The sequence below is a fragment of the Scyliorhinus torazame genome, chromosome 3 (genome assembly GCF_047496885.1).
Source record: "Scyliorhinus torazame isolate Kashiwa2021f chromosome 3, sScyTor2.1, whole genome shotgun sequence".
Taxonomy (NCBI): Eukaryota; Metazoa; Chordata; class Chondrichthyes; order Carcharhiniformes; family Scyliorhinidae; genus Scyliorhinus; species Scyliorhinus torazame.
Window position 1 is genome coordinate 77,107,829 of NC_092709.1, and position 17,473 is coordinate 77,125,301.

Sequence of the window (17,473 nt, forward strand, 5' to 3'; positions counted from 1 at the left end):
TTTTACAGCTTCGGTGGGTGTGATGAACGGTTACTGTATTACTGTACCCTTATCATCATTGGGTGGTGGGTCTGTGGAATTCATTGCCACAGAGGGTGGTGGAGGCCTGGACATTGAGTGTCTTTAAGACAGAAGTTGATAAATTCTTGATTTCTCGAGGAATTAAGGGCTATGGAGAGAGAGCGGGTAAATGGAGTTGAAATCAGCCATGATTGAATGGCGGAGTGGACTCGATGGGCCGAATGGCCTTACTTCCGCTCCTATGTCTTATGGTCTTATGGATCCTTTCAAGGGTGCTGCCGCTCCCTTGATGGCCTTCAGCCAATCTTCCTGCATCTCCTTTCGCTGCTGGCAGAACTCCTCTCTAATGAACCCCACCAGCTGCTCAATCTGGGGTTTTCCAACTTGCGGCAACCCGTCCCCCTTCGCCATCTTTCCAATTGCTGCTGCACCACAGGTCCCCTCCAGTTCCTTGGCCAGGTCTTTAACCTTCTTCTGCTGGGTCTGATAACCAGCAGACATGCCACTCCCGGGGGAACGTCTTCTCCACACCTTCAGCTACATCCAACTGTCGCAATTCCCCCTGCTTTCGGGTAAAAAGAGCTCAAATCAACACCTTTGAGCTGGAGCTGCCGTGTGCGACCACTCACTCCTTGGTCGCCACCGGAAGTCTTATTGTCCATCCCTAATTACCCTTGAGAAGGTGGAGGTGAGCCACCTTCTTGAACACAACATAGTGGCTTGTTAGGCCAGTTCAAAGGAACGTTAACGGTCAATCACATGGCTGTGTCTGGCATCACACTGGCCAAACTGGGTAAGGATGGCAGATTTCCTTACCTAAAAGGTCCCAAGTCGACCAGATAAGTAAGAGCACTTTGGCAGTCTCAAAGTCACTACCCCTGATAGTAGCTTTTTATACCAGATTTATTTGATTAACTGAATTTAAATTTTCCAATTGTCATGGTGTGATTTGAATAAGTGTTGCGAGATCATTAATTGAGGCATCTGGATTAACAGTCTAGAACCACAACCACAAGGCTATGTTACACTGTATGGAAACCCCACATGAAAGGCAGGCATAAAGATCAGATTGCACAACATAACACGTTAAAATGAACACCTAGACCTAATGTCAACTTGCATTTATATAGCGCCTTTAACATAAAATAACCCACGGTGCTTTACAGGCATAGTTAATAAAATTTCTCATTGAGTCACACATGGAGTACTAGGGCAGATGATCAAAGATTAGGTCAAATGAATAGCTTTTAAGGAGCATTGTAAAGAAGGAGAAAGATGGAACGGCAAGACATTGATTGGGAGGGAACACCAAAGCTTAAGGCTTAGATAGCTGAACGGATAGCAGCCAACGTTGGGACAAAATTCAGAGGTCAGAATTCTAGGAATGTAAAAGTCTTACAGGGTTGTAGAACAGAAGTTGGTTACTGATGCATATGGCTTACAGCATGAAAACAGGTCCTTCAGCTCAACTTGTCCATGCCGCCCAATTTTTACCACTAAGCTAGTCCCAATTGCCTGCATTTGGCCCATATCCCTCTTATACCCATCTTACCCATTTAACTGTCTACATGCTTTTTAAAAGACAAAATTGTACTCGCCTCTACTGCTTCCTCTGGCAGCTCGTTGCAGACATTCACCACCCTCTGTGTGAAAGAATTGCCCCTCTGGACCCTTTTATATCTCTCACCTTAAACCTATGCCCTCTAGTTATAGATTCCACTACCTTTGGGGTAAGATGTTGACGATCTACCTTAATCTGTGCCCCTCAATATTTTATACACCTCTATACGATCATCCCTAAGCCTCCTACTGTCCAGGGAAAAAAGTCTCAGTCTATCCAGCCTCTCCTTCTCACTCAAACCATCAAGTCCCGGTAGCATCCTAGTAAATCTTTACTGCATTCTTTCTACTTTAGTAATATCCTTTCTGTAATAGGGTGACCAGAACTGTTCACAGTATTAGACCACTTGGCCCATCAAGTCACAAAGATCTGTAGTATTGATGAAGCAAGGGGGCTGCAGAAGGATTTGGACAGGCTAGGAGAGTGGGCAATGAAGTGGCAAATGAAATACAATGTGGAAAAGTGTACGAATTTAGGCATAGATTATTTTCTAAATGGGGGAATGCTTAGAAAATGAGAAGCACAAAGGAACTTGGGAGTCCTTGTCCACGATTCTCTTGAGGTTAATGTGCAGGTTCAGTCGGCAGTTAAGAAGGCAAATGCAATGATAGCATTCATGTCATGAGGGATACAATACAAGACCAGGGATGCACTTCTGAGGCTGTATAAGGCTCTGGTCAGACCCCATTTGGAGTATTGTGAGCAGTTTTGGGCCCCGTATCTAAGGAAGGATGTGCTGGCCTTGGAAAGGGTCCACGAGGTTCACAAGAATGATCCCTGGAATAAGGAGCTTGTCGTATGAGGAACGGTTGATGACTCTGGGTCTGTACTCATTGGAGTTTAGGAGGGTGAGGGGAGATCTTATTGAAACTTACAGGATACTGCGAGGCCTGGATAGAGTGGACGTGGAGAGGATGTTTCCACTTGTAGGAAAAACTAGAACCAGAGGACACAATCTCAGACTAAAGGGACGATCCAATAAAACAGAGATGAGGAGGAATTTCTTCTGCCAGATGGTGGTGAATCTGTGGAACACTTTGCCGCTGTGGAGGCCAAATCACTGAGTGTCTTTAAGACAGAGATAGATAGGTTTTTGATTAATAAGGGGATCAGGGGTTATGGGGAGAAGGCAGGAGAAAGGGGATGAGAAAAATATCAGCTATGATTGAATGGCGGAGCAGACTCGATGGGCCGAGTGGCCTAATTCTGCTCCTGTGTCTTATTCCAGGGGCAATGCCACAGGGTATTTGAAAACAAATATGGGAATGTTTAAAAAAAGAGGTGATGCCAGACCCGGAGCCAACATAAGTCAGTAAGCACAGGGATATAATGAGTGAACAAGACATGGAGCAGGATAGGATCAAGTCACAAGAGTTTTGGATAAACTCAGGATTACAGAGGAAGAGAGTTTAAGGGTCAGACAGGAGAAATTACGACACAGCAAAAATAATTTCTCAAATTAATAAAAATGCAATAATATTTATTGTTAGAAGTAGGCTTACATTAACACTGCAATGAAGTTACTGTGAAAAGCCCCTAGGCGCCACATTCCGGCACACAGAGGGAGAATTCAGAATGTCCAAACTATTCCGAAGCGTGGTACATTGGCGAGACCATGCATACGCTGCGATAACGAATGAACGGACATCGCGCAACAATCACCAGGCAGGAATGTTCCCTTCCAGTCAGGGAACACTTCAGCAGTCAAGGGCATTCAGCCTCTGATCTCCGGGTAAGCGTTCTCCAAGGCGGCCTTCAGGACCCGCGACAACGCAGAATCGCCGAGCAGAAACCTATAGCCAAGTTCTGCACACGAGTGCGGCCTCAACCGGGACCTGGGATTCATGTCGCATTACATTCATCCCCCACCATCTGGCCTGCGAAATCCTACCAACTGTCCTGGCTTGATACAATTCACACCTCTTTAACCTGGGGTTACCCCATCTCTGGATCTGTAAAGATTTAATCACCTGCTAATGCTCGCATTCCTAGCATTGTTTGGCATCTTTGAATTTGTCTATATACCTGTTTCTGGAACAGACCTCTGCATTCACCTGAGGAAGGAGCAGCGCTCTGAAAGCTAGTGACATCGAAACAAACCTGTTGGACTTTAACCTGGTGTTGTAAGACTTCGTACTGTACTAGTGTGAAAAATAGGAAGCAATACTGTAGTGAAGTATAACACTGGAGATGATCTATATTTCAGAACCAACAAAGCGACAGTAGAATTTGTAATATTGCACTTACTGAAATAGTCCAATCAGATCCAGCAATTTTCTGGTTTAACTAAACCAGAAAGGGTTTCATGCTGATAAACAGAACAGTCAGAAGCTCACCAATTGCTCTGTGGAACTCCAAAAAATAATCAATATTAGTTCAGTAGCTCATCACAATGCCTGTTTCCACTGTTATTTTACAACTGAATATCTTTTACAACTGTTAGTTTTAACTTATGAACAGGCAAGTACAAAACTGAGCTACCAGAATTAAATAAAAAAGAACATTTCAAGGTAACAAAGGAAATTTCCTAGCTGTGGCAATAATCAGCTGGCAATCCGAGCTGCAGGGTACAGCAAACTGGGTCATCAATTAACCTTGATTACTTCAGTGTGCTCTGAACATTAGTTCTCAATTTCTCAACCATTACAAACAGGCAGCAAGAAAATCAGGTGAGAATTCACCTCCTGCTTTCCAAATGTTAGAACAAATGGGCTGGTTACTTCTCAGCAATATTCTTAATTAGACATACACGTCAAAATTACACATGTGGACTTTGTCAACTACACCAGTTTATACCTTATAGCTGGCGGGCACGTCCAGGGCTGGTGGGCAGTGACGTGCCTCCAGGGCTTTAACTATCCTGCTTGTCAAAACAATCAGAACACATCAAAGTGCAGGAGAGATGGCCGGCATAGTTATCAATGAGGGGGAGAGATAGCAGGTGTAACCTAACTATACTGTCAACAATGTCCCATCTGAAATGAGAAACACATGTCTGTACCTCTCCATACAGCAGTACATTCATAAACTATCATTGTTTTCTATGTGTAACTCTAGGCTCTAGGACATTTTTTCGATACAATAGTATCTTGGTCATTTTCACATCTTACTACCACTTAAGAAATGGTTTAATGTTACAGTTAAAGTAAGTGGTATATTTTTACTTTGCACTCAATGAATACTGCAGAAATTTGTTTCATTTTGATACAGCACTGCATACTTATTGCTAATTATATAGAAGTGAAACAATGGGCTGCAATTTGCCCAGAAAGTAACGACATGTGAACATTAAGATACAAATTAGTCAGTAACCAGTGACAAGGACGACATATTGCATGAATTTTGAATTGTCATAAATTGCTATTCGGACAATGGCATCTAGCCCCTCATCTTCCCCAAGAGTTTTATGAAGCTGCTGCATTAAACTTATGACCAAGTAATTAATAATGCAAATAATCTTTTAATGATGTGGTAACTGCTAATTAATGGCTGCTAGTCAACCCACCAGACCTTAAAAGTGAACAATTTAAATTGTGGCATTTCACTCCTTGTAATAGTGCAATGTTAATAATGCCAAACTTCATGTTTTAAAAATTACATGTTTGTCCTTCGGGCTTTGATTCGCTCTCTCTCAACGCAATATTTCTTCCCCTTTTTAATTCCATTTTTGTACCTGATTTGACATTGAACTCACTCTTGATTCATTCTCATTGCATTGTTTATTTTTCAATCCTTAAATCTTATTGGTTAGACATACACTATTGGTCTCATTTACCAAGGTCTTGGATTCCCTCTTGCTCTCGTCCTACTTATTCGCTTGCACTTGCAGTGTAAAAAATGAAGAGCTGAAAGGAAAAGAACAGAATCTAAAAGACTGGATGTCCCACTCCAGCAAATTTTAGACGAAGAAGAATTAATTTCTACACAGCAGCCAGTGATGAACCCAACTCTTACTAATTGTATCTTGGATTGGATTGGATTTGTTTATTGTCACGTGTACCGAGGTACAGTGAAAAGTATTTTTCTGCGAGCAGCTCAGCAGATCATTAAGTACATGAGAAGAAAAGGGAATAAAGGAAAATACATAATAGGGCAACACAACATATACAATGTAACTACACAAGCACTGGCATCGGATGAAGCATACAGGGTGTAGTGTTAATGAAATCAGTCCATAAGAGGGTCATTTAGGAGTCTGGTGACAGTGGGGAAGAAGCTGTTTTTGAGTCTGTTCGTGCGGGTTTTCAGACTTCTGTATCTCCTGCCTGATGGAAGAAGTTGGAAGAGTGAGTAAGCCGGGTGGGAGGGATCTTTGATTATATTGCCCGCTTTCCCCAGGCAGCGGGAGGTGTAGATGGAGTCAATGGATGGGAGGCAGGTTCGTGTGATGGACTGGGCGGTGTTCACGACTCTCTCAAGTTTCTTGCGGTCCTGGGCCGAGCAGTTGCCATACCAGGCTGTGATGCAGCCTGATAGGATACTTTCTATGGTGCATCTGTAAAAGTTGGTAAGAGTCAATGTGGACATGCCGAATTTCCTTAGTTTCCTGAGGAAGTATAGGCACTGTTGTGCTTTCTTGGTGATAGCGTCGACGTGGGTGGACCAGGACAGATTTTTGGAGATGTGCACCCCTAGGAATTTGAAACTGCTAACCATCTCCACCTCGGCCCCATTGATGCTGACAGGGGTGTGTACAGTACTTTGCTTCCTGAAGTCAATTACCAGCTCTTTAGTTTTGCTGGCATTGAGGGAGAGGTTGTTGTCGCTACACCACTCCACTAGGTTCTCTATCTCCCTCCCTATCTTTGCACAGGTTCATGCAACAGTTAGCTTAATGATGTGAAAATGGCTATTCCTGGGGTAGAGATAACTAGTTGACTGTAATGCTCTTACCAATTTTTATGGCATTGCCCAATCATGTCTCGAGAGATGGAGCTGATCGGACATGTTAGAAATGTACTTTTTACAGCTGCAGTTTCTAGGCTTTTAAAAAAGGTTTCTTCTGCTGCTTATGTGCTCATATGTTGCAAATGATTGTACAATGGATGTCATCTTATTAGCCTTGAAGCACTGCATAACCCAAGTTCAGATGGCCTCTTCATTCATGAGGTAAACTATTCTATTACATTGCTGGGTGCCTCCTCTTTAATTGTTGTGAATTTAAACGGGTCAACTCTGCACATGATTAAAGGCATTTACTATTGCAATAAAAATGTAATCAAACCATCAAATCCTTCAGACAGAAAATGCTATAATTACATAGAAAGAACAAATTTTGCATTAATACTGTGCTTGATCCTGTCTTCAAACATTGCAAATGTTGTAAAGAACTGGTATCCGACAAATGACTCTGTTCCTCTTCCTGTTGTTATTATTATTTGCTTTGCTTCCTCTTACTGTTCTATGTTACATTGGTTTTTCTTTGCCTTTCCTTCCAAACTACATCCCTGCGATCCTTTGGACGGATTAGTTGAGGCTACTGCTATTCCGCCACATTGACTGCTTGTGTCACGTTGCTACGACAACATTACTTTACAGGATTGGTTAAATTGTGTTGACGTGACTAACAAGATTCCAACTTTTTTTCTATTTACATGACCGATTGGGAAGTAGGTTTTACAGCTAATCTTCATTTAATACACAATCTGATGCCACAAGAGACCTGCCTACCTCATCCCATTTGCCAGCACTTGGCCCATAGCATTGAATGTTATGACATTCTGAGTAATGACCAGTCTTTCTGCCCAGATTCTACAATCCCACTTACAATGCCTTATCAACAGCTCAAAATTTGTAAAAATGTATCTATTTTGAGTTTCATAATAAGAGCAAATGCACTAAGTATTTTCTTAATTAGATCATGGGCTAGACCTTCCCAGACATCATTCACTAAGATGCATTTGTCACAGGTTTTGATTCTATCCTGAACATTTGTACGATCCTCCCTGTCCACCTCCACTTGTGCTTGTGCAAATCCTCGATTCACAGTTCCAGATACCTATTTCTCTTTCAACATATATTTTACACACTTACTTCTCCTCCTTAAAGCTCCACTCAATTTTCAGCCTTCAACCAAATCCAACCTTTTCTTCTCTTAGCGCTGAGGCTACCTCTAGACTAAACATCCTTTGTCCATCTGCTCCACGTGCTAATTTAAAGCTTGCAATCTATGACTTTCACAACTTTGTACTCATTCTCAAATATTGCCATTTGTTTCCAGCAATTTTCTTAGATTAAAATTGAACAGCCTATTTTCATGCTGACATGTCCTTAAGACTTTAAAAAGATAAACTCTTTAAATCAAACCTTACTTTCTGATTATTTAAAAATACTCAAATCTTATTGTTGTGGAATCTCACACTCATCATTGTGTGGACCCATTACAATTAATGAAACAAGAGAGCAGCAGACAGCCTGGACCTACAACAAAGAGTGCCTCTGAAGTTCCTCTCCTAAATTGAACAATGGATTTTGACCAGAGACAAAGAAACAGCTTTTTTAAAACATGAAACAGATTCATCAATTGGCAATATCACATTGACCTATGCTCCTTTGGCCTTTGGATCGTTTTGATGTTACGTTCCTGGACTCACAGGACAATCTGCAGTTAACATCCAGCCTGTCAACACCAAAACAGGACTTGAGGCTGACAACAAGACCTGCCTCAAGTCTAAACCTCCTCAAAGCTTGGTTCACTGGCAGATTCCTGCCATTGCCTGGAGAGCAGACCAATTCACTGTATACCAAGCTCATTTTGCTGCATTATCACCAACTTTGAAGGAGTTTGTCAACTCCACTGTCAGTTGGCTGAACCCGCCTGAACTTTAACTCCTATGCGCAGAAGCCCACACTGGACTCTTGACATTCTGGAATGTAATATTTGCATGATTTAATATCCATATTTTTTTCCCTATTTTAAGTTATCCTTTGTTGCAAAATTCATTTCCTTCCTATCTCTTTCTAGAGTGCTTGCATGTGTATATAGTCCCCCAGGTTTGAATATATGAATGAACATACTTCTGATTTAACGCTAAAGGGAGTTTGCTGCCAGTCACTTTAAAAATGACTTTACAAACAGAGGGTTTGGGAAACACACTATAGTCTATTTAAATATCAAAACACCTCTGCTTACAGATAGTGATGAAAATAAAGGGGTTCAGTTTGCCTCTCTCCCTGTCCGTAACGTGCAAGAGGATTTTGATGTCACCAATCCAACCAACAGATCTTATATGTCAGCTACTCACAAGAACTTTGATTTGTGCTCAGTGCAAACATTTGTGCCCGTAGGCACCGCAACTTATATCAACCAAAGTCAGACCTACATTGGCTGCAAGTCCAGGAAAGGATTGATTGCAACACCCTAACGCATCTGACCCCTCCCGTCAACTGCTCCAGCCCTACAATCATCAAAGGTCACTTCATTCCTTCAATTCTACCCTTTAGACATTCTTGATTTTCATCAGTTCACCACTGGCAACCGTGCCCTCAGCAGCCAGGTAATGTCCTCTGGAAATCCCATTCCAAACATCTTCACCCCTCTCCTTCTTTGAAAGAAACTGCTCAAAGCCTTCTTTTGTCAACAATGCTAATGTTTTCTTTTGGGTTTCTGTTAATTTTTGCCAGACTATCCTGCAGGGATGCAGTTTGGGATGTCTTATTATGGTAAAATGCTATATAAGTGCAACTTGTTATGTGCAAAGGAGTCAATAGCGCAGCTCCCCAACCACTTACACTGATAAAATTTAATAGAAAATCGTAATGATAACTGCTCCACGACTGGTGGCTATGGCTTCAGTTACCTCAGCCCCAAGCTCTGGCATTACGTCCCTACACCACTGTCGCTCAATCTCAATTTTGTCCGTTAAGGCACTGCTTAATAGCCATCTCTTTGACCAAGCTTTTTGTCATATGACCTAATAGCTTATGTCGTTCAAGTGTTAAAGTTTGTTTTGTAATATGAAGTGCCCTGGGACATTGCATTACATTAAAGATGTATATAAACACAAGTTGTTGTTAAACTATGAAGTAGCAAGTACTCTACTAGTCTCTTCAACTGATAAGCAACATTGACTGACTCCATACCTTGGCTACAGATAATGAATCAGTCTTTATAAGTAAAAATTAAGCAGAATTTCAAATGTCAGTAGATAACAGTAAAATACTGATTTCTTACCTATACTTTAAACCCATTTTGGGAATAGCACCTCAAAACAATAATTCATGTAACCTGGAAAATGTACCTGTGAGAAGACATTGTAATTAAACATCTGTCTTGGTGAACGATTCCACTGGCTTTATCTTATTCAATTACTAAGGTGTCGGCTTTAAATCAGTAATAGCTATCTCAGAAATTATGGAATCAAGTCCCACTCTAGAAACTTGAAAACGTAATCTAGGCTGACACTGAGGGAGTGCCGCATTGTTGGATGTGCCATCTTTCTGATGGACACTGCAAACCCATTTGCCCCTTTAGGATGGTTATGAAATGGCCTGCCCATTCACATACATAATAATTGTAAGTATACTTTGAAGGTAATTCATTAGCCGCAAAGAGCTATAAGATAGCCTGAGAATGTGACAAACTACTGTTCAAATGCAATATGTTTTTTCTTTCATCTCATGAAAGATCACAGACTTAAAATGTTAACACTTGTGACTCCCTCCCACAGATGCAGCGAAGCCTGAGTATTTCCAGCATTTGTTTTTATTTCAGATTTCAAGCATCTGCATCATTTTGCCTTTTCCTCTGTTTTGAATTATTGGATTAGATTTGTTTTGTCTCGTGTACCAAGGTACAGTGAAAAGCATTGTGCTGCATACAGTCCAGACAGATCATTCCATACATAAAAAATCATAGGACATACATAAATACACAACGTAAATAAATAGGCATAGGCAACGGCTGAGCATACGGAGTGCAGTACTGCTCAGTAGAGAAGAAGTGTGATGTTCAGGAGTCTGGTAACAGCAGGGAAGAAGCTGTTTTTGAACCTGTTCGTGCATCCTCTTAGACTTTTGTATCTCCTACCCGATGGAAGAAGTTGGAAGAGTGAATAAGTCAGGTGAGAGGGGTTTTTGATTATGCTGCCTGTTTTCCCAAGGCAGCGGGAGGTGTAGACAAAGTCAATGGTTGGGAGGCGGTTTTGCGTGATGGACTGGGATGTGTTCACGACTCTGTATTTTCTTATGGTCTTGGGCTGAGCAGTTGCCATACCAGGCTGTGATGCAGCCAGATAGGATGTTTTCTATGGTGCATCTATAAAAATTGGTAAGAGTTGAATTCCTTTAGTTTTCCGAGGAAATTTAGACACTATTATGCTTTCTTGGTTGTAGCGTCAACATGGCTGGATCAGGACAGATTATTAATGTGCACACCTAGGAATTTGAAGCTGTCAACCATCTTTCCCTCTGCACCATTGATGCAGACAGGGGTGTGTATGATACTTTGCTTCCTGAAGTCAATGACCAGCTCTTTACTTTTGTGACATTGAGGAAGAAATTGTTGTTGTTACACCACGCAGTAGCACGTGGGTAGCACTGTTGCTTCACAGCGCCAGAGTCCCAGGTTCGATTCCCAGCTTGGGTCACTGTGTGTGGAGTCTGCACGTTCTCCGTGTCTGCGTGGGTTTCTCCAGGTGCTCCGGTTTTCTCCCACAAGTCTCACAAAACGTGCTGTTGGGTAATTTGGACATTCTGAATTCTCCCTCAGTGAACCCTAACAGGCGCCGGAATGTGGCGACTAGGGGCTTTTCACAGTAACTTTATTGCAGTGTTAATGTAAGCCTACTTGTGACAATAAAGATTAATATAGGTGCTCTAGCTCCCTCCTAAACTCTGACTCATCATTGTTCAAGATCTGACGCACTACGGTTGTGTCATCAGCAAACTTGTAGATGGAGTTGGAGCCAAACTTTGTCACACAATCGTGTGTGTACAGGGAGGCTAAGTATGCAGTCTTGCAGGGCCCCAGTATTGAGGACTATCATGGAGGTGGTGTTGAATTGAATTGTATATTTTTCTCTAAAATTAGACCGTACTCTTTTACTGCAACAATCTGGAAGAAGGCATCGAAGGAAATGTCCAAATGCTCACGACTGACAAAGATATGTGGGGGTATGCTGACATTATATGAAAAAAAGAATTCAGGCAGAAAAAGAAAGAGTGGCAAACTTGCATTCATACAACATCTCCCACAGGACATCCCAAGGCACTTCACAGCCAATGAAGAACTTTTGAAGTGTAGCCACTTCGTAAAGTAGGAAATGGCAGTCAATTTGTACACAGCAAGTTCCCATAAACAATGATGTGATAGTGACCAGATAATCTTTTATCGCAATGGTGATTGATTATTTTAAAGAGGGCCAATGGATCTTGTAAGCCCATATAAGTGGGTTTCAGTTTAAGGTCTCATCTGAAAACAGGACCTCAGACAGTGGGTCATCCGTCAGTACTCCACTGGAGTATCAGCCTAGATTTACTTCAGGTCTGGCATGGGGACTTTAACCCACAACCGTCTGACTCAGAGGCAAGAGTTCAAACAACTGAGCCCCAACCGACATCTCAGTGGACCTTTATCTGGCAGATGCCTTTTAATATAAATAAATGTAGTGCCATGCACTTGGCCATGGACAATTCCAAGCATATGTTCACCATTCCTAGCTTCTGTATAGGAGAGGGATCTGGGAGTTACAGTGCACAAGTTATTGAAAGTCCGTGACCAGTGTTGCAAGAAAATAGTAAAAATATACACGGTGTTAGAACAAATACCTTAAAGGAGCTCCTTCAAAGCTGGCAGCAATCCAGAACACACCACATGGTGCAACAAGCACCAGAAGTAAATGGAGGCTGCCAGCAGAGGTGGCGGAGTCAGAGTCATTAGGGACATTTAAGCACCTGAAGTAAATCTAGGCTGACACTCCAGTGAGGGACGACCTACTGCTTGAGGTCCCATTTTCAGATGAGACCTTAAACTGAGACCTGCTCAGATGGGTGCAAAAGATCCATTAGCCCTATTTCAAAGAACAATGATGTTATCACTGGTGTCCTTGCTAATGTTTATCTTTTAATCACCATCACGATAAAAAAAATCATGCTTAACAAAGAAAAATTAAAGGAAACATTGGTTAGAATGTACTGACAGTGTGATTACATACAATCACTGTCCAGCTAGTCTGTAAAAGGGCTTGGGCAGGGCATACCTAAAATAGCGTGCCAATTTTGGAGCCTGCATGTGCTGGATGATACTAAGGATTCCAAAAAGGTTTCAGAGGAAGGGTCACTTGACCAATATCAAATCTAATGTTTTCTTACCAGGTTAGACTAAGTGAGCAGGAACTTTGCACTTCAGAAAATTGTAGACGACAAAGAGATTTTATTGAGGGCTTTAAAAGAATGAAAGATTAGATTTAATCCAATGGGACAAGCAACTAGGTTGATAGGTTATAGGGCACGTGTGGGTAAATAAGTATAAATTGCAAAATCAAGAACTAGGTTACACGTTAGGAAGCACTGCCTTTCTCAGAGTCAAACTCCCTTCATCCTCAATTAAGCATCACTCATTGTATTCTTTAAGGTGTATACTTTTCTAAACCAATGTAATACATTTTAAATTGTTGGTGTTAAATCTAATTTACCTTCTTGAACAGAATATTTTATTACATTGTTTGCCTCTACTGCCTTTCTGACTTTAGTGGTGTCAACTTTTTACGGATTTGGTTTTGTTGCCCAATTGACATAGATTAGAAAGCCGGGCCCAAATGTCAATGTCTTGTCAATTACATTGATACGGTTGGTTGACATCATTACATTGCTAAGGTAAACTGGTGATGGGTACTTGAACACATATAAATAGGGGATAACTTGTACGCTGGGTATGGGGTGAGGAATGTTGACACTGAACAAAGTCAATAAATTCTCTCAAGCAAGGGACGGTTCTGTGCCTTAGTTTTGACTTCAACTGACATGGATCCTATTAACACCAAGCACTGGGGCCTTGAGAGTCTAATCAACATTAAACCTTTTATAAGTACGCTGATTCCCACATTTTTTAAAACAACTTCTCATCCAATTCTACATTGTACCTTGGATGCCCATGAACTTTAGTTAAAATAATAAAGTGATATCTTTTTTGAATGGTACGAGACTGGAAAATGTTTGCATTCCGAGGGATTTGGTTGTCCTTGCAAATTTATCATAAAGTTAACATGCGATTACAGCATGCAATTAGAAAGGTAAATAGTACAGGGCTGCACGGTGGTGCAATGGTTAGCACTGCTGCCTCATGGCACCGAGATCCCAGGTTCGATCCCACCCTGGGTCACTGTCCATGTGGGAGTTTGCACATTCTCCCCGTGTCTGCGTGGGTTTCACCCCCACATAAGAACTAGGAGTAGGCCATATGGCCCTTCGCGCCTACTCCACCATTTAATGAGATCATGGCTGATTTTTTGTGAACTCAGCTCCAATTTCCCGCCCGAATACCATAACCCTTTATTGCTTTATTCTTCAAAAAACTATCTATCTTTATCTTGAAAACATTTAATGAAGGAGCCTCAACTTCTTCGCTGGGCAGGGAATTCCATAGATTCACAACCCTTTGGGTGAAGAAGTCCCTCCTAAACTCAGTCCTAAATCTACTTCCCCTTATTTTGAGGCTATGCCCCCGAGTTCTGCTTTCACCCGCCAGTGGAAACAACCTCCCTGCATCTATCCTATCTATTCCCTTCATAAATTTATATGTTTCCATAAGATCCCCCCTCCCGCCGCATCCTTCCAAATTCCAACAAGTACAGTCCCAGTCTACTCAACCTCTCCTCGTAATCCAACCCCCTCAACTTTGGGATTAACCTAATGAATTGCCTCTGCACGCCCTCCAGCGCCAGTATGCCCTTTCTCAGGTAAGGAGATCAAAACTGAACAGAATACTCCAGGTAATGCCTCACTACCACCTTATACAGTTGCAGCATAACCTCCCTAGTCTTAAACTCCATCCCTCTATCAATGAAGGACAAAACTCCACAACCCAAAGATGTGCAGGGTAGGTGGATTGGCCACATGTGGATTGGCCATACTAAATGTCCCTTAATTGGAAAAATGAATTAGGTACTCTAAATTTATTTTAAAAAAGGTAAATAGTACATTATTTTTTTAAATAAAAGGGATCAAGCACTAGAGTAAAAGGGATAGAGCACTAGAGTAGTGTAAAAGGGATCGAGCACAAGAGCAAATGGCGTACTGCTCTGGTTATACAGGGCATTGGTGAGGCCACACCTGAAGTACTGTGCGCAGTTTTATTCTCCTTATCCAAGGCAGTATATACTTGTTTTAAAGGAAATGCAACAAAGATTCACTAGGCTGGTTCTTGGTATGAGGAGATTGGTCTATAAGAAGAGACCATGTGGACAAGGTCTATATTCCCTGGGGTTTAGAGGAATGAAACACATAATTCTTAAGGGGTTTGACATGATAGATGCAGAGTAATTTTATCCCTTGGCAGGGACGGTCTAGAACACAAGCTCATGGTCTTAGAATAAGATCTTTCCCATTTATAACTGAGATGAGAAGAAACTTTTCCATGCAAAATGTATTTTTAAATTTTTTTCCAATTAAGGGGCAATTTAACATGGTCAATCCACCTACCCTGCACATCTTTGGGTTGTGGGGATGACACCCACACAGACATGGGGAGAATATGCAAACTCAGTGGCCTGGGGCCGGGATCACACCGTAAGGCACCACTGCGCCGCATCCTCGTTCAAAATCTTAGAAATACTTTACCCCAAGAGTATATTCAAGATAAGGGTTCAATAGATTTTTAGGTACTAGAGGAATTAAGGAATACAGGTTATTATGGGAAGGTGAAGAGGCTCAAAGACCCGAATCAGCTCTTCTGTCTTATCCCATCATTAGTTACATTAAAAATACAACTAAATCAACATTTACCTCAAAGATCCGGAGATTAATATGCTTAAATTCTCCTCCTCCACTATGTAACCTCTCAATCGCAAGTTCACAGAACATTCCTGGTCATACTAGGTAGCTTTTTCAAGGATTGACTCATATGGGAAATGGCATGGTAGAGAGCATCATTCAGGAAGTTACAGTAGTACAGATTATGGTTTATTCTATAACTAATCAGTGATACTAAATCTAGGTGCAATTAATATTGCCAATGAGAGAGAGAGAATGGGTCAGATGTTCCTTTCTTTGGTAATTGCATCACTGAACTGCTGAACATAAAATTATCCAATTAGAGCAAAAGTGCAACCATTTAACGGATTGATGAAATGATGCGGAAATCTTATGGCATATGAGTCCACTGTGATACTATTGCCTAGATTTCACTCTTACACTGTCCAGAGCAGCAATACAAATCACAATCATTGTACACAGTAAAAAGATAAATGGCCTCAAATACCCAATGAGTTAAATAATACCAGAGGTTTGATCATTTATATTGATCTTTACAAACTCAACTTTATTTTTTTTGGGGGGGGGGGGGGGGGGGGGGGACACAAACAGGGCTCAGCTAGATAATCAGACCAATATTCTTGACTCCAATTATAAAAAAAATAAGGTGTAACCCTCCACATTGTTATTCTTGTGAAAAATATTACTAGTCCCCACCTCCTTCCCATAAGAAAAAGTGGACTGCATAGAAACTTGACAACTGACACATTGAAACATTTTTTTCAACTTTACTTCTCACTGGACTGGCAACTGCACTGTGTCATTGTAGTCTCCGGAATATGAATCACACAGCAACCTCTCAAAACGTATCTAAGAACTGCTTTAAAAATGCCTCCCCATTTTAATAATTCATTCATTCTATAGCCACTGGTCAATGGATACAGGAGGGTCATTTTCTTTTTTGGCTTTTAAACGTATCTGGTGTAAATTCGAAACTTACACAGGCCATCCTCTTTTACTTTAGTTCGTGTAAATTTCCAAAGTGAGTTGATGGGAAGATATTTGTTGTTAAAAAGTGACATCATGCTGTACTGAAGCAGAGGGCAGTTTTAATGATGGGAGGTTGGGGAGAACGCTGCACCCCTCCCTGTAGGTATGGCATGGCAAAGATTCAGCTCTTCAAAACACAAGGACCTCGGTGACAAAGTATAAAAACTGCATTTAAAAAAAAAAGAAAATAAATAAGTAGTTTCAACCAACAGCACACCCTTCAATGCCTGATCAGTAGAACTAAAAATGCTAATAATTAGCCAGACGTGCAGGCAACAATCTAACTATTAAACGACCGTTGCTCCATGCCTTGCTCATTCATTTCAACGCCCCGCCGAGCTGAATTAGCTGCGTTCAGAACAATGATTAAAGAGTCTCACCCTCCACCTCGCTGTATCCTGTTGGCCTCTTTCCTAAACAACCGAAGACACTGAGTCCAGCAATTCCCCATGGCACATGCTCTTCGCTCAGCGGCAGGACACTGGGCTAGAAGGAAGTGCAAGCCCACATCCATAGGACAAGACCACCCATGCGGCCGGCTTCAACAGCGGCGGAAGACTTTAAATAAACTCAGCACCAGGGACAAGGCAAAGAGACAGGAGCGGCAACGAGAGCCCAAGACCCCGGCTCGCGCCCGCCCATCACCGGCGCGCAGGCTCTTCCGGCAGCCCACGTCCGGCGGCCGTCACCGTGTAGTCCCGCCCACCCTTCTGTTGTCGTTCCTCCTCCGGGCCGCAGAGGCGCTGCAGCCCCCCGCCCACCATTCCCCCTGGTGGCAAATAAGCCGCCCGCCTGCACGCGCTCTGGGCATCGCCCTCCTCACAGCTCAACCTGTCATTGAGGGTGCAGCCAGGAGGGGCAGGGGTGGAGAGA

The 17,473-nt window shown here is 42.0% G+C and overlaps 1 protein-coding gene across 6 annotated transcripts in view; it reads right to left on the reverse strand.

The window, feature by feature from the left end:
* Nucleotides 1–17,268, reverse strand: part of ap1ar (adaptor related protein complex 1 associated regulatory protein) — a 155,723-nt gene extending 138,455 nt beyond the window's left edge. For 2 of the 6 annotated variants that reach the window (XM_072495886.1, XM_072495885.1), the window contains exon 1: nt 16,981–17,267. In XM_072495886.1, coding sequence (XP_072351987.1) covers nt 16,981–17,114 — 134 coding nt within the window. In that variant the 5' untranslated portion in view covers nt 17,115–17,267. Of the gene's footprint in view, nt 1–5,399; nt 5,429–9,815; nt 9,852–16,980 lie in introns of those variants that run through there. The other 4 variants (XM_072495887.1, XM_072495884.1, XM_072495888.1 and 1 more) reach the window with 4 other exon arrangements.
* Between the last annotated feature and the right edge of the window lie 205 nt (nt 17,269–17,473).